Source organism: Epinephelus fuscoguttatus, linkage group LG1 (assembly GCF_011397635.1).
Source record: "Epinephelus fuscoguttatus linkage group LG1, E.fuscoguttatus.final_Chr_v1".
Lineage (NCBI taxonomy): Eukaryota > Metazoa > Chordata > Actinopteri > Perciformes > Serranidae > Epinephelus > Epinephelus fuscoguttatus.
Window position 1 is genome coordinate 26,715,983 of NC_064752.1, and position 27,457 is coordinate 26,743,439.

The 27,457-nt window shown below is 41.4% G+C and overlaps 1 protein-coding gene and 1 long non-coding RNA gene across 2 annotated transcripts in view; one reads left to right on the forward strand and one right to left on the reverse strand.

The window, feature by feature from the left end:
- celsr2 (cadherin, EGF LAG seven-pass G-type receptor 2) overlaps window positions 1-24,754 on the forward strand; it is a 97,038-nt gene extending 72,284 nt beyond the window's left edge. Inside the window, exons 10-35 of the mRNA XM_049583630.1 lie at window positions 2,387-2,556; window positions 3,111-3,290; window positions 3,380-3,493; window positions 4,589-4,745; window positions 4,916-5,057; window positions 5,152-5,272; window positions 7,131-7,314; window positions 7,459-7,560; window positions 7,709-7,803; window positions 9,125-9,334; window positions 9,556-9,739; window positions 11,737-12,055; window positions 12,662-12,829; window positions 13,473-13,596; window positions 13,696-13,896; window positions 13,990-14,164; window positions 15,513-15,625; window positions 16,007-16,089; window positions 17,222-17,348; window positions 17,445-17,555; window positions 18,663-18,793; window positions 18,896-18,981; window positions 19,069-19,233; window positions 19,817-20,032; window positions 20,167-20,389; window positions 23,453-24,754. Coding sequence (XP_049439587.1) covers window positions 2,387-2,556; window positions 3,111-3,290; window positions 3,380-3,493; window positions 4,589-4,745; window positions 4,916-5,057; window positions 5,152-5,272; window positions 7,131-7,314; window positions 7,459-7,560; window positions 7,709-7,803; window positions 9,125-9,334; window positions 9,556-9,739; window positions 11,737-12,055; window positions 12,662-12,829; window positions 13,473-13,596; window positions 13,696-13,896; window positions 13,990-14,164; window positions 15,513-15,625; window positions 16,007-16,089; window positions 17,222-17,348; window positions 17,445-17,555; window positions 18,663-18,793; window positions 18,896-18,981; window positions 19,069-19,233; window positions 19,817-20,032; window positions 20,167-20,389; window positions 23,453-23,459 — 3,908 coding nt within the window. The 3' untranslated portion in view covers window positions 23,460-24,754. The remainder of the gene's footprint in view (window positions 1-2,386; window positions 2,557-3,110; window positions 3,291-3,379; window positions 3,494-4,588; window positions 4,746-4,915; window positions 5,058-5,151; window positions 5,273-7,130; window positions 7,315-7,458; window positions 7,561-7,708; window positions 7,804-9,124; window positions 9,335-9,555; window positions 9,740-11,736; window positions 12,056-12,661; window positions 12,830-13,472; window positions 13,597-13,695; window positions 13,897-13,989; window positions 14,165-15,512; window positions 15,626-16,006; window positions 16,090-17,221; window positions 17,349-17,444; window positions 17,556-18,662; window positions 18,794-18,895; window positions 18,982-19,068; window positions 19,234-19,816; window positions 20,033-20,166; window positions 20,390-23,452) is intronic.
- Window positions 20,294-27,304, reverse strand: LOC125893123 (uncharacterized). The gene is made up of 3 exons (XR_007449835.1): window positions 26,460-27,304; window positions 23,248-23,504; window positions 20,294-20,413 (listed from the first exon to the last, which is right to left on the reverse strand). It is a non-coding gene; the product is annotated as an uncharacterized LOC125893123 (long non-coding RNA).
- Window positions 27,305-27,457: the final 153 nt, after the last annotated feature.

Sequence of the window (27,457 nt, forward strand, 5' to 3'; positions counted from 1 at the left end):
AAGTGGGACATGGTGCAGTGTGATCACGTTACTCATCTCCTAAGGTTGTTTAATGAGCTCTGATCATTTGAATATATTATAATCAACAACAGTCCTGAGCAATCATCAACACCATTAGAGGAGCCTTTTAAAATACAGTTGTTTGTGTATTAATGTGCGTGTGAATGTTGTAGAGCTGAAATGACAATTGATTAGTGGGTCAACAGAAAATTAACAAGTATTTTGAAAGAAAAAAGAAGAGCTCCTGCAGGAATTTTATATTTCAATAAGTTAATGTTCCGCTGGGATTTTACCCTTTTTTCCAATATTTTTATTGTTATTTTTTAATTATAACAAATATTTTATATCAATAAAATTGTCAATCTTAGCAGCAAACACAATATGTACCTTATATGATTATATAGGATGAATAAAATTGATTGATAAATGTATACAGGAGGTCACTAGATGTGGCTAAATGTTCACTATACAGTTAATCAGGCTGGTTAATGGATTCATTTCCAACTTTCTTTTTATCTTTTTGTGTAAATGTGAAACATTTAGCAGTTTCTCTCTGTGCCTCTCACTCCTCTCACCAGCCAGCGCTGTCAGCCAGAGTGCATCGGGTTTATTTGCCATCACTAATCGATCATTTCGATCAGGTGCTTTTCTTCGCTGTGTACAGAGATGGCGTGATCAGACAGAAAGTGTTCCACATCAGGCAGCGTCCTTTCCTGTCACCTTGTTTTCATGTTTGAAAGAGCTGAAATGCTTCTCAGAGTCGATGCACGAGTGCACAAACACCACAACATCCCTCTGATTCATCAACCACGCAAATAAAACTGCATTTTAAATGATTTGGAATTTCACTGCTACACTAAAAGATTCATAGTAGACACTGGGGTTTTTAAAGATCCCCTCCTGACATGTTTTAAGACGTACAAAAATATTCTGCTTTGAATAATAATTTATGTCTGATATGTTTTTTTTTCCCTGCAAAAAAGTTAAATTCCCTTGTTTAAAGAGTCTTAAAATAAAATCTACTCCGTCTGCCTCATTGAAAAATTCAGAATCTATGAATATGTAAATGTTTTCTGGTTCAAATGTTTAACTGCTGCAAAGTTCATTCTCAGTGTGAGAGCACCTGAGGTGACTTAATGTGTGGAAGTGCACACTGGACCATGATTGACCTCCAGAGGAGTTGTGATGTCATAGATCCTGCTGGTATGATCACGTCTGAAACTCAGATTTAAAGAGAAACCCTATTCATTTATTTATTAATTTATGATTTATCAAAGGGGTCTAACAACATTATGTAAAGGACACTACAGAGAATAAAACATTTTTCTTAACCTTTGGCTCGACTCAGCTCACGAGTCCTCTTCTTGGTAAATCGAGCTGCACTTGTATAGCATCTCTCCAGTCTTTCGACCACTCAAAGTACCGTCACACAACATGTCACATTCGTCCCTTCACACACACACTCATGGCCACCGAGCCCACTATAAGGTGCCACCTGCAACTCAGTTTTAAACATTCACACGCAATTTTGTTCAGTATCCTGCCCAACGATACACAACATGGGGTCGATGGGAGGAGCCAGTCTTCCTCCTGAGTCACAGCCGCCCAGATCCATAAGCGAGACTTGATTAGATACAGTAACAAACAGACCAGATCAGCGAAAGGCTGAAGAACATTTTATAAATTTGTCAGACGCTTCAAGCAACAATCTGAGACTTTAGTGGCATAAAAAGTGCTTTTAATGGACAGTCACTGTCAGTGCAATATCGTCTCAAAGATTACATTGCAGCACATTTTATGGCTGCCAGCTGCAGCAGCCTCTCTCAGCACTAGACCAGTTTCAAAAATTGTATCTCCCATTTGTGACTTTGACACAAAATCATGGGAAATAGCCTCCAGGTTAAAAAGTTACCCTTTGAAATGAGCACGAAAAACTTTCCCTCTCCTGCAGCTGAATGTGTCTTGTTGTGTCAAACTCTGCACGTGCATCATTCTGCACAGTGAAGCTGAAACATCACATTCAACCAACAGGAAGGAAAACCCATTTTAGAGCAGAGGAAGACTTTGATCATATGTTATTTAAATCTTTACCTCAGCATCCTCATATTCTTTCTTTCTAAATAACCAGTGCAGGTGTTGATGTGAGCACCTTGTTGATTTCAGACAGCCAAAAAAAGAGATGGCAGATCACTAAAGTAGCACGTCTGAGTGAGAGTTTTGTAGCTGTGAAGACTTGGACGTGATCAGAGAACATAACAGACTCGCTGGTTGACAGTAATGACTCATTGCCTACTGTGAAACTCTCTCCTCACTTATCTTCATCACTTCTTCCAAATTCTTACTCTCTCCTCACAGTTTTTTAACAACTTCTTCTCTCTTTCTCCAGTTATGGCCAGCCCGCAGCGTTTCCTGGGTAACAGTCTGTTGCAGTGGAACAACATGGCGGCAACGGCGGCCTCCGTCCCCTGGCATGTAGAGCTCATGTTCCGCACGCGTCAGGCCAGCGCTACTCTGCTGCACATCTCCTCCGGCCAGCAGCACAACCTCACGCTGCAGGTGAGAGCAACATGCACGTGTAGACACACAAACACAGCTCCTGGCTACACGCTGGTCTCCTTCATACATTATTTGGCTCTGCAGACAGTTTGACTGAAGTGTTGCAACACACAGTAATGTCAGTTTATCCTGGAGGAGAAACATTTTGAAGGTTATTGAAGAGCATAACCTGACTTCTGTAAAAGGGGAAAAATGTCTCATATGTTTGATGGAAGCAGGATAAAACATTTTAGGATTGAGGCTCCACCTGTTGGCCATCTGAGTCGCAGCACGTCACTGATTATCAGAGGACCAAAATGATCAGACGCTCATTGTAGCATCTGTGTTTGTCCACTTTTTTCGCCTGTCTAGACCGACGCCTCTTTGATGTTACATAACTGTCCGATAATCTATTTCAGGCCCTGCACACCTGTGCACGACAGTCAGAGCTGTGTGTCTGTGTTCATCATGTGCTGATTCTTGGTGGTCTTTTTTTCTCCTCTGCTACTGAACATCGGTTCAATCTCCCTCCCGCTGTGTCCTCCCTGTTCCCGGCTCTCCCCCTGCCTTTGTAGCTGCGCGGGGGCAGTGTGCTGATGGGGCTGCACAAAGGGGAAGACTCCACTCTCTCCCGCGTGGAGGAGGTGCTGGTGAACGATGGAGACTGGCATCATTTGCAGCTTGATATCAGCAGTTTGGGGGGAGCAGCGAGCCACCATAAAGCAGTGCTTTCTTTAGATCAGGGGCTCTACCTGGTGAGTTGTTGTTGTATCCTCACTGCTTTGAATCACCATGAATTACATTTTTTTTGCAGCCATAAAGTTTGCATCATGCATCTTTTCAGGCCAGTATGGATGTGGACGGGAAGCTGCGAGACTCCAAGCTGAAGATTGTGAGCGTTGGCGGTGTGGCGAGGCCTGATGGGAAAGTTCAGCATGGCTTCCGTGGCTGTATACAGGTCAGTCCCTCCTGTAGACCCCACTCATATCAGCGTTTGTGATCAGGTCTAAAAGCAAATATTTAAAGTGTTAGAGTGAGAACTCGTCCAGATTTGGTAAAATTCATTGAAATAAACAATTTCTTAGATGTTTAGATTACATCTAAATGTTGTTTTCAGTGCTGCCAAATTGCTGACTTGATTTAACTTTGCGACAAACATAAACTTATTCAGAGCATCAGGGAAAAAGAAAGAAATATAATATGCATGCTGCTCAGAGTAATTGCACGGGGTCTCCTCTCTCTCCTCTGTGCAGTGGGTGTTAGACAGGCAGGAGCAGAGGAGACACTTCTCGCAGTGTGAGTTCAGTCGTAGAGAGTTTTATAGTTTAGTTGACACTCTCGCTCTCTACATTGGAAAAGTGAGAAAGGTGTGCACTGTAGTGTAAGTGCCAAAGCTGTTATACCATTCAAGTGTTTCCTTGAGGATTTTTCTATTGAATCTAATACAGCGTACTTTTTAACGCTCCAATTAATGTGCGATGACATCACCACTGTGTTTGGGTTATTGTTAAATTGGTCTTAAATTTCATTCCAAGCGACATTAAAAAAAGTCTCAAATCTAACTTGCCTTAAACTGTAGGGACCCTGTCAGTCATATCAGAATAATATTTTAACTCCATTTTGTGATTGTATCAAAGTCGTCCCAATCCAGAGACAAGATTCGCTTGAGATCCGACCTTTTATGATGCTGTGATCAGAAAGTATCCAACATGGATTTCATCATATATCCGTCATAGTTTTAAATATCTGAAAAAAACATCTCCGGATTCTGGTTATTTTGCTTATAGATAGACATTTACTAATATGATAGCACACGACATTTATGCAGACGGGCACCTCAAAGTGTTTTTTTGACCCAAAATAGCAACTTGTGTGTTCCCAGCATATTCCAGGAGGCTGTTTCACCAAATTGCACTTTGCAACTTTAGATAATTTCTCCCACCGTATTTGAGAGCTCTGTAGGAATTCTATCTGAAATTTGTGAGCAACAATCATTTGCCATCTGGACGTCAAGTGTTCCCGTGGATGTGACCATGTGTTTGATTCCTTGCAGGGTCTGCGTGTGGGCGGGGCTCTCAGTCTGTCTCAGGCGAGGAAAGTGAACGTGGAGCCGGGCTGCAGTGTGCCCGACCCCTGCAGCTCCAACCCCTGTCCTGTCAACAGCTACTGCAGCGACGACTGGGACAGCTTCTCTTGCACCTGCCTCGCTGGTCAGTCTGAAACCAAAAATCATGATTATAACGTTTTGCACGGCAGGAAGGTTACTTTAAAAACCTTTCAATCACCGTCCTGTAAATATTATTTCAACTTCTTTTGAGTGGTGCTACCCGTGTTGTGAGAGAGTCGCAACTTATTTGTTTGTTTTACTTTCTCGTTACAGGTTACCATGGCACCAACTGCACTGATGTATGCTCGTTAAACCCCTGTGAACACGAGTCAGTCTGCACCAGGAAGCTGAGCTCCCCTCGTGGTTACACCTGCGACTGTCCCAGCAACTACTTCGGCCATTACTGCGAGAAGAAGTACAGTTTCCTTCACCTCTATGTTAAACTGTGCGTTCTTGTGTTGTATGTTTTATCACTCTGCAGGTACACTGACCATGTGTTTCACCTACAGGACCGACCTGCCGTGTCCCCGAGGCTGGTGGGGTCACAAGACCTGCGGCCCCTGTAACTGTCAGACAGACAAGGGCTTCGACTCTGACTGCAACAAGACGAGCGGAGAGTGTCGGTGCAAGGTGAGTGTGTGCCGAGGATTACTGGTACGTGTGAACATGGATTGTGATCGTGAAAATGCTCCATCTCACAATGTCAATGAAAGAGAAAAATAATTTGTGTATCCGCCCCGTGATTCAAATCTGCTCCAAAAATTAATGGGTTCCTTCTTGGCCTGTGCTTTACCTGTCCACCAGGTTTCATGTAAATCAGGCCCGTAGTTTTTCAGTAATCCTGCTGATAAACAGACAGATAAATCAACTGCTAATATAACCTGCTTGGCGGAGGCTGTACTACAAACCAGAGTATGTTTATGATACTTACTAAATTCTTTTCTAAATAATAAAAATGTAAGTGATCAATTTTTTTCCAGTTCTAAACAAATATGAAGAGTTCCTTTACAAGGAAAGACAAGAGCTGCTCTTAATATGAATATACCACCAGTTTGATCAAGATTCCTTTGAGCGCACAATTTAAAAAAACATGATTTATGAAAATTTAAAAACTTTGAGATATCCCATCAAAACACCCAAAGACCAGTGTGATATTCCCAGGCTTGCTTTTATTTATTTAGTATTTTTACTGAAGTTATTCAGTTTATTCTTCAACTTTATTTAGTTCAGTTTTAATGAAGTTGATCCATCGATATAAGATCAAAGCTTTGGTACCACAGCAGATATGACTATACCAGTCTGTAAGTGACGGCACATAATCTGACTTCAACTGCTGTACAAGTGATCTAAAAATGGCCGTATGAACTCTGTTACAGCACTGAAGGATATAAAGGTGAAATAGAGACTTTGGGGAGTAAACCTAATGTTGTACACTACACTCAGTCACAGTCTGTATGTAGTATGGCACTGAGACACAGCTCAATTCTGACCAGGAAAAAGTAGATGGCGGACATAAATGAGAAACTCATCCAGGGGCCAGATGCACAAAACTGTGTAGATTCATGACTAAAAGTGTGTGTACACACAAAGTCAGTATTATAGAGATTTAGTCAGATTAATAAAGCCATGCGTACACCTAATTCTGTTCTATAAATTTAAGTCATTGTGGTGCTAGGCATGTGGGCACAAGCCCCATGTCCACACCCACAGTTCACCGTAAATGGAGGTAAGAACACCCTAAAACACACGTTGCATTAGATAACCGTGCTTCACCTCTCATCAGACCTGTCGGTGAGCAATACAGTAAAGAAAGTGCAATGTCATTGACTGTGTCGCTTTGCCAAGGTTCTCCAACCATATGAAAGCAGCTGTAATTATGTACTGCTGTGGAGTACTGTTTTCATCCCACTAATTCATCACATTCCTGCAAACCGTCGTCACAGTCATTATGATTATTAAATGTCAGAAGGCTGATCAGACTTTACAAAGTGCTTCACATGATAACATTAAATAATGCAAACAGGGAGATGTTTGTAAATAAAGACTGATGAAATGTATCACTCCTCATAAATTATTTAAAATTACATTTATAAATGCACATTTGACTGGCATTTTACTGAACGATGTGCAGCCTGCAAAAATAATAACACAATATGTGACATTGGCAAACAACCTAAAAACACTGTCTGTCTCTCATCTTATATTTAATCTGTTTCAAATCGTATCACCCACAGCTGTCTCAGCTCAAACTGTGTGTACGCCCGGTGTGAGAATGTGTGAGGTGTGCACATTCCTCATTTATAGATACCAGTCAGTGTGTGGGAAAAGGCGTTCCCGTTGTTTATGCATCTGGCCCAGATGTTTTGAACTAGCAGCTGCAGCCTGTCACATCTCTCAGGTTGAAATATGTCTGGATGTATGAAAATGAAGGAGCTGCTATTAAGAAAAGCTTTAATCAGCAACTTCCTCCCTCCAACCTCGTTTCCAGGACAACCACTACCGTCCTGAAGACAGTGACACCTGCCTGCTATGCGACTGCTACCCGGTCGGCTCCTTCTCCAGAGCGTGTGACAGAGAGAGCGGCCAGTGTCAGTGTAAGCCCGGTGTCATCGGACGCCAGTGTGACCGCTGTGACAACCCCTTTGCTGAGGTTTCTCCTAACGGCTGTGAAGGTCAGAATTCATCACATTACTCTCATATATAATGTAATGCTCAATTTATAACCACTGCTTCATTATAGCTACAAATATATTTAATATTTTTCCATTTTTACCCTCATCATCTCTCTCTCGTCTCCTTCCTGCTCCTCCTCTCAGTAATCTATGACAGCTGCCCTCAGGCCATCGAGGCTGGGATCTGGTGGCCCAGGACTAAGTTTGGTCTCCCTGCAGCGGTTCACTGTCCCAAGGGAACGCTCGGTATGATGGCTTTTCAGGCAGCTCATCAAATTACCATATAATAATGGCAATATATGAAACTTGCCTGCAGCCCTCTGTCTCAGCTGCAGTCTATTCCTCACCTATCATGTGATAACACACACACTCTCTCTCTCCTCCTCCTTCTCAGGCACAGCGATCCGACACTGTGATGAGCACAAGGGCTGGCTGCCTCCCAATCTCTTCAACTGCACCTCTGTTACCTTCAGCAAGCTGAAAGCCCTGGTGTGTAGCTCCTCTCCCTGTCAGTGTTAAAATTAAACGTGCAATTCCCACAATGACATCCTCGTTTGTGAGGGTGTGGAGGCAGAAGATGATTTAAACAAGGCTCTATTTTTATCACATTTTTGAGCGTGTTGAGGAGCCATCAGTCATCATGTTTTCTACAGTGCTGTGTAGATATTTCAGTCCGGTCACATTTACCAAGGAGGTTATGTTTTCACTTCAGTTTATTTGTCTGTCTGTAGGATTACAGAAAAAAATACTTGCCCGATTTTCACGAAACTTGGTAAAAGGGTGTAGCATGTGCCAAGGAAGAAGCCTTGATACTAAAGATAATTTTGTTCACGTACAAAAACTATAAGGTGGTCAACAACAAATGAATTGCAGTATGCAAAACGTACAGGTCGAAAATTACAAACAGAGACACAACAACTTCAGACAAACATGTTTTAATGAATAAGTACAGTTTTTTTTAAAAATAATGAGTGATTTTTGTAAATTTAATTTAGTATTATTCTGTTGTTAAAATGGCTTTGCAATTGGTCAAGAGCGCTTTATGACTTGATTAGGACTCGATACAGAGTTTAACTCAACTTAACTTTATTTATATAGCACCATTTATACAAACATGCAGCCCAAAGTGCTTCACATGGCAAAATTGGAATGACACACACAATTTTAAGGGACAACACAAACAACTGGAAATAAGGTTTTGCAAGACTAGAAAATTAAAACAATAAGACAATTAAATATTAAATAAGCAAACCAAACAAAACAGGACAAACTAACAAAAAATACTATTAAAAGTCCATAAAATAAAAAGAACGTGAACAAATAAAATAGAATAAAAAAAAATGACTTGGCCCCACCTCTGCTGGTTTGTGTAATTATTTTTTTTTATATGCAAATTTAAACTTGAAAAAAAAAAAGGGAAAAAATATGTCTTCCTTTTGAACACAGTTGTTCGTAAATCTGTTCTTGATAAGAAGCTGCCATGTTCATGATGTTATTTCAGTCTCAGCATTTCATATTTGCACATATGTACATGAAATGTTTTCTGGTTGTCATAAATGTAGTAGAAGTATTCAAAATATTTTTAGTCTAGAAGTACATACAAATGCACAGCCCAGACATTTTGATATAACTTTAATAGTTTTTTAAATATATCCAGACATATATAGTGGTTGCACATCACAGAAGACTGGACTATTACCCTTGTCAGAGGTCTGTGCTCTCTGAGTGAACTTCTAGTTAAAGACATGTTGTCCTAATGAAGCATCAATAAGTGACTAAATCGTTGTTGTTTTCCTCTCCTTTCCTCCAGTCTGAAAAGTTCTCCCGTAACGCTTCTCTCCTGGACTCTGGGCGCGTTCAGCAGACGGCAGCCATGTTGGCCAACGCCACCCTGCACACAGAGAAGTACTACGGCAGCGATGTGAAAGTGGCGTATCGGCTCACACAGAATCTGCTGCAGCACGAGAGCAACCAGCAAGGCTTCAACCTCACAGCTACACAGGACGTCCACTTCACTGAGGTGAAACGTCACATCACAGCATGAAACTAAATAAAAACAGTAGATAGATGTGGGGTTTTTTTTTGTTTTTTTTTTTTGCAGTAAACAGATTTGGTATGTAAACAGGAAGCCTGGTGGGACTTCACAGCCTTTCATGCTGTATCTGCAGGGAATACATCACACTTCATTTCACTCTCCGCCGTGGCATCCTGTCACACTGAACTCTCGCTGTTTTCTGACAGAATCTGGTCCGTGTGGGCAGCGCCATCCTGTCTCCAGACACACGCCCCCACTGGGAGCTGATCCAGCACTCGGAGGGCGGCACGGCGGCACTGCTGCGCCACTATGAGGAATACGCAAACACACTGGCACAGAACATGAGGAAGACCTACCTCAGCCCCTTCACCATCGTCACACCACACATAGGTGAGCGTTTTGTACCACAGAGAGCAACATGTGATGCTAAAGGCTGTAGAGCTTCCTTACTGGGGATACATATGTTAATAAATCAGTGCTGTATTATCGTGCAGTTTGATATTAACAGTTCATATATGTACATATACAGTAGAGCTAATATCATTATATCAACTATCAAATTAATCACCAACAAATCTGATTATTGATTATTCAGTTTGAGTACTTTTTTTAGAAAATATGTCAAAAATTCTATGATTCCAGCTTCTTAAATGTGAATATTTTCTGGTTTCTTTGCTCCTCTTTGCTTAATAATTTAAATATCTTTGGGTTTTGGACAAAATAAGACATTTGAGGATGTCATTTTGACATTTGGGAAACACTGATCAACATTTTTTGACATTTTATAGTCCAAAAATCTGTTAGATTAATGGAGAAATAATCGACAGACTAAACAACAATGAAGATAATCGTTAGTTGCAGCCCTAATATGCAGTTTGCAAAAGGTTTTAGATGAAAACAATATCATTATTAAGGAACAGAAAACAGAACCAATCAAGGCTCCTAAAACAAATGAAATAAGACAAATTAAAGTACAAATAAAATCCAACATGAATAAAACACAAACAGAAAGAGGGCCGCATAGTTTCTAAGTGAAAATAGAAAGAATATTATTATCCTATTACATTTCCCTCTTTACTTAAATTAAAAAATTAGATCAAACTTCATAGAAATCCCCTTGGTAATTATTAGTCTTTGTGATCAAAGACTGAGAACAGGAAATGTCTGTCATTAATTTAACCCATTAACAAATTCAGGCTTTATCTGACTCTTCCAACAGCGAGGAGCAATCCTAACAGCACAGATACTTACAGTGCTTCTGTTATGCAAAATGTTTAGAGCTGAAACTAACGACTGTATGCTGATTATTTGTTAGTTAAGTGATTAAATGTTTGGTCTTTAATGTGTCAGACGTTTGTCATAATTTCCTGTAGCTCAAGATTACGTCCTCAAATGTCTCATTCAGCCAGAGCCCCAAACATATTTAGTATACTATCACAAAAGACAATTAAGGCAGTAAATGTTAACATTTGAGAAGCTAGAAGTTTGGAATGTTGAGCATTTTTACTTTTACTTTACGTAAATGATTTTAAAAGGAGTTCAAGTTTTTCATGGTCTTGTTCACGAGTGAGGGTAGAATGGAGCGTGAGATGGATCTGCAGTTTGGTGTGACTTCTGCAGTGATGCAGGCGCTGGGCTGGTCTGTCATGGTGAAGAGGGAGCTGAGCCGGAAGGCGAAGCTATGGATTTACTGGTCTATCTACGTCCCAACCCTCACCTATGGTCATGAGCTCTGGGTAGTGACTGAAAGAATGAGATTGGGGCTACAAGCAGCCGAAATGAGTTTCCTCCATGGGGTGGCTGGGCTCAGCCTTAGAGGTAGGGTAAGGAGCTTGGACAGCCGGAGGGAGCTCAGAGTAGAGCCGCTGCTCCTTCTCTTCGAAAGGGGTCAGTTGAGGTGATTGGAGCATCTGATCAGGATGCCTCCTGGGCGTCTCCCATTAGAGGTGTTCTGGGTACGTCCAACTGGTAGGAGGCCCCAGGGCAGACCCAGAACATGCTGGAGGGATTACATATCTAATCTGGCCTGGGAACGCCTTGAGGTCCCCCAGGAGGAGCTGGAAAGCGTTGCTGGGGAGAGGGACGTCTGGGGTCCTTTGCTCGGCCTGCTGCCCCCGCAACCTGGCCCCAGATAAGCGGTTGAAAATGGATGGATTTTTAAAATAGTACATTTTTTGTCCATTGACTTATCAATTAGTTATTGTTACAACATTAATCAAGAAAAAGTAAGATCATCCCTCCTGCCAGTGCTTCAATAACACAGTCTTTTTTTTTTTTTTTTTTTTTGGACTCCATATTTAAAAGTTTTATCGCTCCAAGTCTCTGATTAAACAATGCGTCCATTCTCATCAGCAGAGCTCTCTGCCTGTGTGTGTTTTCCTCCGCAGTTATCTCTGTGGATCGTCTGAAGAAGATGAATTTTGCCGGAGCCAAACTCCCGCGGTACCAGTCCCTGAGGGGCCCTCGTCCCGCAGACCTGGAGACGGCTGTCACGCTGCCCGATTCAGTGTTCCAACCACCTATGGACACCAAGGGCCACAGACACCTGGATGTGTTCCCAGAGTCCACGATGAGGAACCGCTCAGCCAACAGGAAGAGACGCCACCCTGAGGATGGCCAGCAGGACGCCATCGCCAGTGTGATCATCTTCCACAGCCTGGCCTCACTGTTACCAGAGAGCTACGATCCTGACAAGAGAAGTCTGAGGTAAGAATGATCATTAACTCTGTAACATTGTAATTTTTTTTTTTTTTAATCTTTCTTTTGGGGCATATTTACAGCAGAGATGTGATTATATAGCTTGCGCCTTAATCACCCAGGAAAGTTGCAGCATATCAGACATCACATAGCTGATGTCAACTTTTTAGTTTTACAATAAGGTTACGAGATAATCAGAGCATAACTAAGATTTAGAGGTTGTCTGCACACGGCTCTCAACATGGCTGAGCTGGCAGGTAGCAGCTAATGGTGCTAACAGCGCGAACAGTGCTTATAATGGCAAAACCGTGTTAACGTAGCCAGTAGGATACACACACGCAGTAACATGTATGTTCAGCCCGATCAGTTTACCACATCAAACCACAGAGAAGCTCTGATTTGGACACACACAGAAGCAGCATGACTTCATCTTCTGCTCAGGACGCCATTACTCCACTGTACCTTTACATAGTAAATAGTGGTTTGCTGCTCTGAATGTTGCGTACACATGATGTCCATGACATGATTCATTTTCACTGTCGAGAGTTACAGAATTAAAACTGTTGTTTCTTGAATGTATGCCTTTAATGACGCCATTTTTGTCATTGTCTTCAGGGTGCCAAAGCGTCCGGTCATCAACACGCCGGTGGTCAGTATCACAGTGCATGACAACGACGAGCTGCTGCAGCACACGCTGGACAAACCTATCACAGTGCAGTTTCGCCTGGTCTCCACGGAGGAGCGCTCCAAACCCATCTGTGTCTTCTGGAACCACACCATACTGTGAGTACAGCACACACACTCACACACACACGTAGTAGAGTTAATGCTAAAACTAACAGAGGTAGGAGAAGGTCACATATGTACAAGTCATAAGTGTCAGTCAATTTGAGTCCCTGTCAAGTCAATCACAAGTCATGAAATTGTGATGATCCGGCCAATAAGCTGACGTTCATGTTCCTTCTGTTGTGGCTTTTGTAGTGACAGATGAAGTTGGATGTTGTGGTGTCACTAATCTCTTTCAACCACAGTAATTGACAACATAATCCTTAAATCCAAATTTAATTTTTTTGAAAAGCCCCCTCCATAATAGCCGCCTCGTGCGTTGACCTTTCTCGGTCTGCCACATCCCAGTAGGTTGCTGGGTTTGCACACATTGTACTAGAAATCACCCGATCAAAAATGTTCCAAAAGCAATATGTAACTTCTCAATATCTAGAAAAAGGTAAATATTGATTTTTGAAAAGTCAGATCCTTTTAAGTGTCAGTCACAAAAATCTCAAGTGTTTAAATTTGCAACTCGAGTCTGATTCGAGTCAACATTTATCATTAATTGTGACTTGTGTCATTCTAACTCTAGAAACTAGATACTGGATCAAGTTGTGTTGTTCTCACATCGTCCTCTGCTCTTTGTGTTTCATGTCAGCGGCGGGAACGGCGGCTGGTCAGCGAAGGGCTGTGAGGTGGTTTTCAGAAACAGCACCCACATCAGCTGTCAGTGTTATCACATGACCAGCTTCGCCGTGCTCATGGACATCTCCAGGAGAGAGGTGAGCCACGTTAAACTTTAAACTTCACCAGAACCACAGATATCATAACTCTGTTCTGTGACTCAGGCTTTTCTCTCCTCCCTGTGGTGTCTGTGTCAGAACGGAGAGATTCTGCCAATCAAAATCCTGACGTGGAGTACAGTGGGAGTGACGCTGAGCTTCCTCTTCCTCACCACTATCTTCCTCCTCTGCCTGAGGGCCATGCAGAGCAACAAGACGAGTATAATCAACAATGGCGGCGTCGCTCTCTTCCTCTCCGAGCTCATCTTCGTCCTGGGCATCAACCAGGCCGACAACCCAGTAATCAATTCTGTTTTCCATCTGTTTGACTTCATTCATAGTGTTTCCTTTCATCTGCTCATGATTTAATCATCCCACGTCTTCTCTCCGCAGTTTGTGTGCACAGTCATCGCCATCCTGCTGCACTTCTTCTATCTCTGCACTTTCTCCTGGCTCTTCCTGGAGGGGCTGCACGTCTACCGCATGATCAGTGAAGTGAGAGACATCAACTATGGACCCATGAGATTCTACTACCTGATTGGCTGGGGAGTGCCGGCTTTCATCACAGGTCTCAACCCTCATTATATCAACTTAATATCACAAACATGTACCTGCTGTACACAGGGGAGGAGCCTGGAAAGTTCTTTTATCCAATTTGTGTCTTGTGTAGGGTTGGGGCGATATATGATTTTACTGGGATTGCAGTAGTAAACACTCACAATAAGCTGATCGTTGTGAACTTGTGTTATCAGGATAATCGTGAATATTGTGTCCAGCAGCACCCAAAGAGTGAGAAACAATAAAACAGACTCTGCAAAAACAGGCTGCACCAATCTCAAAAAAGGCAAATTGTCTTTATCAAAAATTTGCATATTTCATATCCAAAGATATGATGCCATTTAAAAGAGTTGAAATTTTTTCTTTAGGTAATTGTTTTTCACTAAAAAAGACACGTGTCCTGTCTGTGATATATAAAAGTATTTGCTCAACAAAATGTGAATCAAAGTGATTTCAGTGATTTCAGTTTTCAGTTGAAAACATATTTTGATGATTTTTGGGACAAAAGCGTGACTTGCAATTATTTTCGCCAGGATAATCATGAAATAAAATTTTAATATTGTACTATGCGTAATCTTATAATATCTTACATCTCTAAAAGCAGCAGGCTACAACTTAATTGTCATCACTGTCGCTCCAGTTATAAAAATCTACTTACAGAGACATTAAGTGTATTGGAATATACAGAAAATAAGGTCTTTTTTTCCCCAGCATTTTATTTATTTTAATTACTCAAAGCAGTTTGCAAAATGTATCGTACAAATGCAGCTGTAAAAATTAGACAAAAAATAAATAAATAAAAAGGAAGAGAAGAAAAAAAATACAAAAAAAGAAATAGAAGTCAAAACAGAAAAAAAGCCATTGGAGCCATTTCATTTCAAATGTTTTATTATTTATTCAAAGTTATTACTGTTGCCTGGTAATGCAGTTGTGAGCTTTTTTTGTTATATTGTTCAGAATCTCTCTGACATCCCAAAACCACCAAACAGCAATAATTTTGATTTAAGAAATAGTCAAATTCACCCTATCTTTTTATAACGTGTTTGCATATGATTTGTCTTGTGGGCTTCATTTCTTCATCTGGCTGCAACTTAAGATCGAACATTATCAAACATGCTTGCAGTCTTTTATCTTGTTAGTCTAAAAGTAGTAAAAAAAAAAAAAAAAAAAAGTGCGAATCAGTGTTCATGTTATTTTTTTTTTTGAAAATGCTATTTGATGCCATCTGACGTCTACTTCAGATGAACAATCTGAAGGTTTACAAACTCACAAACTGTCCACACTGTAAATGTGACTCAGCAGCTGTTCTCTGATTAAGAGTCTGATGCCACTGTCTGTCTCTCTGGGTTTGTCTGCAGGTCTGGCGGTGGGACTGGACCCTGAAGGCTACGGGAACCCAGACTTCTGTTGGCTGTCTATGTACGACACTCTGATCTGGAGCTTTGCTGGACCCATCGCCGTGGTGGTGTCGGTGAGTCCTGCAGAATCCTGAGATTGTTGTGTTGTTATTTACGTATGTGAGAACAGCACTTAAGTTTATAAAGGCTAACTGATTGATACAAAAGAACATCTAACACAAAACATGTAATAAAGCTTTAAATGCAGAAAATAAAGCTGTGTAAGTATGTTTTACACTCCATACATGTATCTAGTCTTCACAGTCCAACATGCTGACTCATGATCTCATTAGAGCAGCACTGGTGACATTGTTAAAGTGAACACACCTGTCACAGTTCAGCTGAATTACTGTCAACAGTAAAGATTATTCTGAAATAAAACTGCTGTAATTTAGCTTTGACAAACTCTGCTGCCATGTTGTGAGTCGTGATGCAGTTTGATATTGTGTCCTCAGATGAACGTCTTCCTGTACATCCTGTCGTCCAAAGCCTCCTGCTCACTGAGACACCACAGCATGGAGAAGAAAGAGCCTCGTGTGTGAGTGTCCCCCCGTTTTCTTCAAACACTGTTAACATGCTCAGAGTCATTTTGCTTCTATTAAGGCTTTCTGTAGTGGTCAGTAATTCCCATCCTGGAATTCCAAACTTTCCAATCAAACCAGTATAACTCAACCAATGACCATTCAAATGATGATAGATAAGATAACTGAATTCCCATTTCAGCATTTATTAACATGAAATGAGATCAAATCAATCCCTTGATCTGCTCTAAAAATATCTTAATAATCTGGCGTTGTCTGGTTTTTGTTTGTAGTCCGAGTACTGACCAGTCATGTTTGAGTTGGCTTTGCTTGCACCCAGTTTAACAGTCTGTGTGTAGAGCAAAAATGGTGGAACACATTGACCGAAATACAATCTCAGAAATCACTGGCTATCATCTGATGATGATTTAGCTTCATGTGAACATTTTTTATTTATCTGCATTCATACGAAGACATACATATACATATCAAGCTGCTAATCAGACTGGACATAGTAGCTGACGCACGGAAAAGGAAGTCCCAGCCCTGCTATTTGTCATCTGGATATCTGCTGGCTACACTGGGACCCCTGAAATATTGCCCAGAAGCTAAATTTGACCAGTAGACGATTGGTTCTTGGACTGCCGTTTGACTGACTGGACGACATTACAGAGAAGCAAATAATACACAAGAACTGAAATCTTAAGTGCTATATCGTAGACAACTGGACTTGTTTGCATTTCTTAAAGACATTTCAACTCTCATCCAAGACGCTTCTTCAGTTCTAACAGACTGGTGTGGTTGCAGGCTTTAAATAAGATAAGATATTAGTCCCACAATGCACTGCACAACACGTTGTTTTTTCTTGTAGATGATGGTGTACTTGGCACACACTAAAACATCTCACAGTAACCCATGGATTTGTTAATGCACTAATGACATTGCAGATTTAAGACTTTGTTGTTCCACCGTTTGTTCTTTTCATGTTCATGGTCAGTCCTCCATGAGACAATGTGCTGCTCTGTTTCTGATTTCGTCGCCCTCCTGATGTGGCTGCTGGTCGCTTATCATCAACTTCCATCTTCAGGTCAATGCATGCATAGAAATCATCCTGACAGCTGCTCACTAACTTCTCATGTGACTCTGCAGCTCAGGCCTGAAGACCGCAGGTGGCGTTCTCCTCCTGGTTTCAATCACGTGTTTCCTGGCGCTCCTCTCCGTCAACAGCGACATGATCATCTTCCACTACCTGTTCGCTGGGTTCAACTGTGTGCAGGTGAGCCCTCCATTTACCTCCGACACAGTTTGAATGGTTAAACACTGTCTTTTTTCCCCTTCTGACCCTCTCCACTCTTCTGCCGTCCAACCACAGGGTCCCTTTGTCTTCTTCTTCCGCATCGTCTTCAATAAGGAAGCGAGGAATGCCATGAAATACTGCTGCAGCCGCAAGCGTCCGGATCATATGATCAAATCCAAGGCCTCTGTGAGTCCCACGCCACACACTCTGGGAAAATACTCCATTCTGTCAGATACTCTCTGGATGCAGCTCAGCTTCAGTTACATGTTGGGAGCTTTTCTACAAACACTCAAACTGTCACATCTTTCTGTTCATATTTTTGTATCATTATTACAGCATCTGTGTTTTTTTCAAATGTGAAACCACCAAATGAGATGTAGTTTCCACCTCAAGGGAAGACCCAAAAAAGATCAAAGCCAACAATGAACTAGTCCCATTAACAAGCTTTGTCAAAGCCAGACCTTAAAATATCTTGTTCCTCTGCACCGCAGAGCTCCACTGTCCAAAAGACATCAGTGAGACACTCTGTTCCACTGGCTGACTTGTTGGAAACACTCAATAATGCATTAATTTTCTGCTCAGAATAGTCCCCAGCAAATGCACCACTTACTCTGTTTGAGTAACGCTTGCTAAAAAAAAAATAGTTGGTTTTGGTGTTTTGATGGGATTTATTTACAAAAGGAAAATATAGAACACAAATCCTCTCCTTCAAACCAATACTTCACCCAAAGTGATCATTTTTATTTCAGTTACTCACCCTGTGTTAGCTTGAATTGGTGAAGATAAATTTGTTTTTCTTTTATGACTCTATGGAAAAAATTGAGTCCAAAAACAGGTGAACATTCTTCACCAACTTAAGTAAATGGGATCCACGTTAAACAACAGCAGAACTATACTTAAACTGGAGATGCTATATCCGATATCCGATTTGCTGATTTGTAACAACTCATTTGACAGATGACCAACAACTGATACCGACAACTGATATCAATAGATCCACTTTTTTCCCCACCTAATTTCACTGATCATCAAGTCTCTCCTGGAGTGGAATTACTGGTATCATCATATTAAGCATGCATACTCTTATCTTGATGGTCCACCAGCAGATGGAGACATCAAATGCAATACTTTTCATTGTTTCATTGATATACCAATAAATGTTTTGTGGGTGAGGTATTTCTTTAATTATTGTACTCAAAGTGTGCGTTTTTATCAGCAGCTCAACCGCACAAGGTCAGAGAAACAACAAAATTCTTAGAAGACTCATCTTATCCTTCATCTGTGTATTTTCAGGGCTACAAATGCAACACAAACTACATGGACGGCAGGTTATACCACCTTCCCTTTGGAGACTCCAGTGTGTCTCTGAACGGCACCATGCAGAGCGGCAAGAGCCAGCAGAGCTACGTTCCCTTTGTCCTCAGGTAAGAAAACAAAACCAAGATTAGTATGCTGCATCACCTGACAGAGCGACAGCAGCAGCAGCAGGAGCAGCAGCAGTAAACTGACCTCTTCTGTCTTCTCAGGGACGACGGGTTGAGTAACAGTCAGGCGCACATCGCTCTGAACGACCATGCGTCGCTCTTCCATGAAACTAAAGAGCATCTGGATGGTATTACTCTTATTCACTAGCTCTGTTTTAGTTTAACTGTAATGATCGGTATGACTGTATCAACCTCCTCCCTCTGTCTGTGTGCAGATCGTGACAGCGACTCGGACAGCGACCTGTCTCTCGAGGATGACCAGAGCGGCTCCTACGCCTCCACACACTCCTCTGACAGTGAAGACGAGGAGGGTCCACTCCCCCCAGAGGAATGCTGGGAAAACCTGGCTTCTAATGTGGCCAAGAGACCACAACCACACGGTACGGAAGCTCATCTGAATCCAGTAGGCTTGGGCGGTATCATGGTAACACGGTATACCATCGTATTTAGAAATCCCAACAGTATGATTTCTTTTAAATACCTTCAAAACAGACGCTCTTCTTTTCTATTGAACTCATATGCAGATGCTGTATTGAGGTTGTATTGTGTGTAGTGCACATAGCACACCACCAGAGGTCAGTCTGGTGGAACAGGCAGCTGAGCTTAGAAACATGGCGACTGTGAGCGGTGGGGATAACGTTACAGGACTGTAAACGGCCGCAGGGGACAACTGCACATGTTTACATCTAACTTTTAGAGTTTATTTCAAACCATAGTTGGTGATTGACAGAACAGTGGACAACTAACAAGATGACTAACAGGAATAAGACAGTTTTGATGAGTTTTATTTTTTCCCTTGAGTTCGAATGAAGTGTGATTTACAGTAAGTTTACAAGGCAATTAATGTAGCGTTAGTCTCTCAACCATCTCTTTAAGTTAGTCTCATATAAAACTTTTAGTATCTAGTACTTCATAGTGAGTATTTTTCCGACATTGAACTAATTCTTTGTTTCTGTTTTTCAGATAACAGTTTGAGTAAGATGTACTGGCCTGGAGATTACGCAGCGGCAGTGGGCGACGGCGAGCTTGCAGGTACAGACAGAATGAAGCTAGACACTGTGGCCAATCCAGAGCCGAGTCTCAGCCGAGACGTCCGGACGTTATCGGACGACCGGACACAAGACGGCACCATGGTGCTGCTGCCCAGTCTGCCAAACATCTACGCCCACCCTCACAAAGGTAAAGTTCAGCTCCGTGCCAACACCTGCAGGAGTTTAGTTGTGTCTTTTTTTAAGATATTGTTGGTAAAATATCACAATCATTCAACTGTTTTGAAAAATTAACCCGAATCATCTTGTGTTCATTCTCTGCAGGGATCCTAAAGAAGAAGCAGCTTTCTCCCATCGTAGAGAGAAATGGTCTCAACCGCATCCACAATGAACTTTGTGAAAACACCCCCAGCACAGTGTCTCCGCATGGATCCTCCTCCAGTGACGGTCGAGCCGGCCCGGCTAAACTCGGCCCGCCAGATCAGCTGAACGGTGTCGCCATGAGCATCAAGGCGGGGACGGTGGATGGTGACTCATCAGGATCAGAGTGAGTATTTACAGGAGCTCAGACCTTTAAAGTCAGAGAGATAAAAAAGCAACATCAGATACTGATAAAAGAAACAGTGTTGTTTTCTGCTTGTAAACGTGTCCAGTGTTGTGTCACTGTGTGTCGCAGAAGTCATTCAGTGTTTCGTCCAGCTGTCTGCGTCAAACTACGATTTGTGCCGCCGTCCTCAGTGGTTGTTTTCATTGCTCGTAGTCTGTCTCATTTCCACCTAATTATCTTAAATGTTAAACCAAATGAAGACAGCACCTCCTGCTTGATCACCCACAGTGTGGAGGGATCCTACACAGTTCTGATGACACTACGACTGGACCCAGAACAGTTAATCTAAATGTAGCTCTGAATCATAAAGCGACATTACAGGCTATTTTAAGAGCAAAGCGAACAGGACTGATTTCTACAACAGCTTTTATATCCATCTGAATCTAATCTCTTATCCTTTGCTTCTTTGTGGATGTGCAGCTCCAGCTTTTCATTATTTTAAGGCTGCTGAGTCCTTGATGCAAATCTAGTTGTCTTGGTTCAGAGTAAAATAAAGAAGAACTAATTAGCTCTGAATTTTAAATCTTTAAGCTGCAGCGTGTCCAATATGAAGACAATTAAAGCTCACTGTGAATTAAAGCTTAGATACTTGCACGAGTGGTGAGTATTAAGTAGGGACAGACTTTCTGAAGACACAGGGTGCTTTTCATCATGCTAACTTGTTTCTTCACGTCCTCTCTCTCTTCCTGTGACCTGCCACTATGGAGGATCCTCCAGTCCCTTAAATACATATTGAGGATATGATGAGCGAGGATAGCAGGCCTCTTGAGGAGATTATGGCAAGGAAACGTGTATGCTACTTGGAAGTGGCCTGACGTGTAAATGTACACCTCCACATGTAGCACAGTAATTGATGTTGCCTAAGACTGACGCTATCGGACATTGGGAGAAGTTTGTCTTTAGGCCTTTCTGCCAGAAAGGGATTTCTTAACTTCTGTATTTTTTAAGACAGGACCCTACTTTTTAGTGTTTTTGTGTCTAAGTGACTAATGGAGACAAGAATTTTTGAAACTGGCCCAGTGCCCAGTCCTGCAGTCGCAGCAGCAAAACGCGCTGCAATGTGATCCCTACGAGCAATTGTGCACGCTCACTGTACGTCCTGTAAAACTGCTTGTTTTTGCCACTGAAAGGCTCAGATTTTTATCAGTGTCTGACAACATAATAGAAAAAATGCGTTAGAAGTGAAATGTTTTTTCTTACCTTTCACTATTGTGACCAAGACTATTGTGACCAAGACCAAGAGGGGACTTGTTGCAGGAAAAATAACGGTGGAATCATTGCTGAGAGTTGGAGAGAGGAGTGCCAGGAAGAGTTTCTTGTGTTGGAGTACAGAAAGTGTAGCACAGTGTGATATAAAAGATATCATGGCTTAATGTTTAGCTGATTTTGAGAAAAAGTGCGCAAGATTTCAGAACAAGACCTCTCCTTAAGCGAGACTTGGTTGCACACACTAACAAACAGACCAGTGAAAGGTAAAGAAATATGTTAAATTTCTCTGTAGTCTTCTCCACAATGTTGCCAGACACATCAAATTAAAATCTGAGCCTGTCAGTGGCAAAAACAAACACTTTTAATGGACATAAATTGGCAGTGCACAATTGCCTGTTGGGATCACATTGAGCCTGTTTTTGCTGCTTCAGCTGGAACAGTCTTGCCCAATACTGGAGCCATTTCAAAAGTTGTCTCTCCTCAAGGCCCTGACACATTAAGCTGACGGTTGGCCATCGGTCAAAGTTGTGTCATTGGTGTGTGTCTGATGCCCTTATGGGTGCAGGAGTTGGCCTTTTTTCCCACCGATTCAGCATGTTGTATTGGCGTGAGCACAGTGCAGCCCATCAGTAAATTAAATCATTGTGATTGGCAGTTCAGCTCAGTGCACAAAAGAGAAATGGAAGTGAGAAAGAGCTAAAGTCAAAGGGGAGTGAGGTCGAAACAAACTTGTTACAGGAGGCTCAGATTTTTTTTGTTTAGCCATTGAGCACTTAAGTAGAAATATTTTCTGATGGTTTACGTTAATGTTCACAGGCGCACGGTAATATTACTCTGTTGTTTCAACATTGGATTGTGTTGTTAATATGCTAACTGGCTAACTAGTGTCAAGACGGTCTACCTTTTCGAATGAGGATTACAGATAACCATCGTCTGATGGTATGGAGGGGTATGTCCTTTCACGCAGGCAAACTCACACATTTGTTGGTCATAGGTTTGGTGTGTTCATGTGCAATTTTTTGGGTGAGACACCTCAATGAGAGGCGATGCGTGTTCTCTGACATCAGTTTGGTGTGTGGCCTGAGGACCTGAGGACATGCAAAAAAGATCCTTGAGTGAGGGAAGTGAGGAGACTTGTTAGCATAGTGAAAAGCCCCCACAGTCAGACAGGAGTCACACATCATCTGCCTCTAACAGGCCCTCATCTGGTTAAGGTGTGACCATGCACGTATACTGTGTCTGTTAAAGGCATATTTATATCAAAGGCACATTTACATGCTCGGTTCTTTAAATACAGCAGGTCTTATAACAGTATAAAATATAAATTATAGTTTACTAATTAACCTTCTTTGCCCCTTCTCTCTTTCCAAAAACCATAGATTTCTCTTCTTTAATTTTATCCCATGAAGCTCTGATCCTCATTCAAAACAATCAGGATCACTGTCTTCAGATTGGTGCATCATTTTAGCATCCGTCACCCCTCAGAGTGTGTGTCTGTGTGTGTGTGTGTGTGTGTGTGTGTGTGTGTGTGTGTGTGTGTGTGTGTGTGTGTGTGTGTGAGAAAGTGTGGTAGTGTTTCATTGCCTCACGTTTATTTTTTTTTTTTGTTTCTATGTTCTCTCTTGTGTTGTGCTGCATTCCTCTCCATCCATCCTAAATCCAACCACCTCCTCCTCCAACCACCTCCTCCTCCATGTCGTTGTCCTCCTCTTCCTCCATACACCACCCTGTTTTCCCAGCAGCCACTGCAACACCTCCATGTGACTGCGCTGACGGAGGGGTGTGTCTTTGCAGGTCATAGAGACTCCTTCCTCAACACTGACTGCAAACAGGGAGCACCAGACTTCTGCTTAAAAACAAATGTGGAAAAAGAAGGAATTCACCCTCGTCATCATGATCCTCTGAAGGTGTGTGTGTGTGTGTGTGTTTGTGTGTGTGTTGTGCTGTGCGCATGTGTGTGTGTGAGTTCATACATGTGTGCCAAACCTCAGGAGTCACTGCACTGGCCCAGGCTCTCGCACACTGACACAACGAGTCTCACTCTCCCTTTAAAGAAATCATTTTGTTTACATACTTGAAGCAATGCACTTTTTTTATTTACTGCCCACATTTGTTGGTGGTCATTTTTTTTATTTTTTGTTCAAGGATATGTATTTTGTTTTGAAGACTGTGGATCAATAAAGAGGTCATGTTTTTTTGGGGTGGGTCATTTAGTCGTAGACTTGCAAACATTCAGGGAAATTCCTTTTTCATGCATTAACTACTTTGTGACGTCTTCCTGGTTTGCCTGCTTACATTACTGTTGGTGTTCGTGCCAGTCTGAGTTTGTTGGAGGAGTCAGACTCAGGTTTTTAAGTTACAAGCCTGAAATGTCCAAGAGGCACAGAGCAGTCGAGTGCGGGCTCCACGGATTTCTGAACTTGCAAACAAGGAGGAAAGTATCGCTGCCTATTAACGGATGCTCCATATAAGCTATTCCTCATCAATGAGAGATGTTTCCAGAGACACAGACTGATGGCCTTCTCAGCCTCCGAGGGGGCAAACCTGCATGTGCAGACCTAAAAAGGACTCAAAGGACTTTTGATACATCTTTTTTTTTTTTGTAAATCAGAGAGCACATTTTTTTACGGACATTAAAAGCGCTCTTGTTTTTCATCATTTTATCTGGAGGGATGAACGCATTCATTGGAGTTCAGTGACTAAACAACTGTATTTTATAGATTAGCTACAGAGCTTTTGTCATTTGTAAAATAATGCGAAATTGTGCTGTAATACTATTTGAGCTGTAATCCATTTTTACTGTACAGAGTGGCCTGTAAATGAATCGAGGACAAATCTTTTAAATGTAAGTAAATATGTAAAACTTCCTTCACACTCTTGATCCTCGGGAGCAAATATCTTTTATTGTAGTTACTACTTTCAGTCCAAGTTGATGTGATATTTTGTGGATGCCATTTTACCGACCATATGAATTCAGTGTATAGATTTCATGCCGTAAGAATCAACACTACCAGGTCAATCATATCAACTCTGGTATCCCAACAGAGGATTGTCTCTTTTACTCTGCCGCTTTGTGTTTATACTGATTAAACTGTTTTCTACCATTTCCATCTTACCTCTTATTATTATCAGTGCCAAGTCAAATCACTTGTTTTTGTCCTGTGTGATATCATTCGCATTACAGCTGTTTGCTGGTATCAAGGTCCATCCTTCATCTGAACTGTACAAGTGGAATAGTCAGATATTTGCTCTAAAAGAAGGCCGCAGCTGACATTATTTTCAGCACTCTACCTTGGAGTAAGACAACCCTTTCCAACGGGGAACTGAAGCTGTTATATTGCCCTCTTCAAAGCCACCAGAGACCTTAGACGAAACCAGGAACTTGATCTCTCATAACACAGGAGTTTCTGGTTTACCACTGCCTCAATCGGTTAAGCTGCAGACCAACAGCTCCTGTTTTCAGTAATGTAAAATTACTGTTTTGTCAAAGGAGTCTGGTGGAAACAGCTCCAGTTCCCAATCAGAAAGGTAAAGTGCTGAAAATAATCTATATTATAGCGTACTCTAAAGCCTACAGTGATTTTTTAGGTGGCTAAAATATGTTTTGCTGCTGACCCCATCCACACCAGTACTTCGCTTAACTTCTATGGTGGTTCTCCTGCCTGTTGCTCCAAACTGGGGACGTGCTGTTCACCATCTACTGTATATAATACACTGACTATGAATAAGTACCTCATACAACCTCACTTCAAAATCTGAACTGTCCCTATAAAGCAAAAGTTTGAGATTTTGGGAAATGCATTTATTTGCTAGCTGGCCAGGTTAGATGAGAAGATTATTACCACTCTTATCTCTTATGGTAACATTGAATATTAAGCCAGCAGTTGGTTAGCTGCTTAGCACTAAGACTGGAAACAAGGAAACAGCTCTCCTGGCTCTGTCTAAAGGTGACACAATCCTCCCAAGCTTCTACTTTGTGATCCAAAATCTGTTCAGTTCAGAGAGTACTTCGAACCATGGACCAAAGACTTTAGCTGGGCTAACACTAAACCTAAAATTAGATTTTAATGATCAACATTCTTGAGGAGAGTTCAGAGTTAGAGACTAAAGTAAAAGCGAAAAACTGCAGCAGGCCGAGACGTGAAACATTTATAAGCGAGTCATTAAGTTCATTTCTAAACTGCATACCAGCAACATGACAGTTTGCTCTGAGCAGAATATCTGAACAATTAACTAGGGCTGCAACTTTATTATTAAAAATTATTTTTACTCTCAGTTAATCTGCCAGTTATTTTCTCAATTAATTGGCTTGTTAATAAAATGTCAGAAAAAAGTAAAACATGCTGTGTATTTTTCAGAGAACAAGCAGAGAACTTGTTTTATCCAACCCACAGTCCAAATATCCAAAGCTATTGTTCTAATTATCACATGACAAATAAAGCATCAAATTCTCACATATAAGATGCCTGAAACCAGCAAATGTTTGGCTTTTATTTTATTTAAAAAAAACAAAACAAGCAATTGTTTCATGATAAATAATAGTTGCCAATTAATTGATTAATCATCTTATCATTGCAGCTGTACAATGAACTATCTTCACATCTATTGTTATCCGAGTATAATCCCTGTTGGTACTGATACTTTATAGTGTCAGTATTTATCAGATCAAAACTTTTTTTTAAAAAGAATCAATATATTTCTGTCATAAGAATCCTATCTGTTATTTGTGTCCCAATCACAATCTGTTCACATTACTTCAAAATATTAACCAAGGAGAGAGACAAGGCATGGAAAAACTCACTAGATGGTGCTAAAGCTGCTCGTCTGTGTTGCTCATCGACCTCATGCTCATTGATCCTTTTTCCTGAACTTCAGCTGGCTCTGGAACGCAAACACAATGCTCTCACAAAGCATTAGCAAAGTGTGTATAATGATTACTTTCATTACTAATTTATAAACTTCGTATTTTTGATAAATCAACTCGTCCTTAACCGTTAAAAAAGGCTGTATCCCACATGATAAAAAATAAACTACAAGGAGTTTAATATCGAGAATTACTTAATAAAATAAAGATTCAGCACTGTTACAGTAGAAAAGTTGTACTTACTTGGTAGAAAGGGCTTCAAAGTCTTCAGCTTCGCCCTTTCACTGAGACGTAGTGCTACAGAGTGCTCAGTATTTCTCAGCAGGGCTATTCAATTACACATTTAACTGGGCCGGATTTTTAAGCCAGAAAATGTCGATGGGCCACATTTTCTGCAGCGAGCAACCTGTCCACTTTTTTTTTTTTAGCGTGTATATACACACACACACACAGTTATATTCCCTTTGGCTGCACCACGGCTTCTCTGCTGTTGTCTGACTTCACTCTGTTGTGTTTGTGTCTCCCTGTGTGTGTGTCTAAGTGTGTGTGCTGTGAGGAGGAGGTCAGCCCTGACACGCATACCACGAGAGAGGCTGCAGCATGATGATACACGAAATTGAATCTTTAAAAAGTAACGATAAGAGCCTGCAGCAGCGGAGCTTATTATTATTACTGCGGTCTCGATTAAATTTGCCCCGGGCCGCTTAATACCGGGTCTCAGTACCAATCCCTGCCCAGGCCACTCAGAGGTTGCTTCTGGGCCACATGTGGCCTGCGGCCGCTAATTGAATGAACGCCACACTACAGGATAAAAAAAAAAAGTAGAAAAATAATAAATAATAAAAATAATAATTTTGCTGAAAAAAAAAGTTTTCTAATTTTTGCTTTTTCATTCACGCATCACTGAAAAATTCAACATCTTTAATCATCTAAAA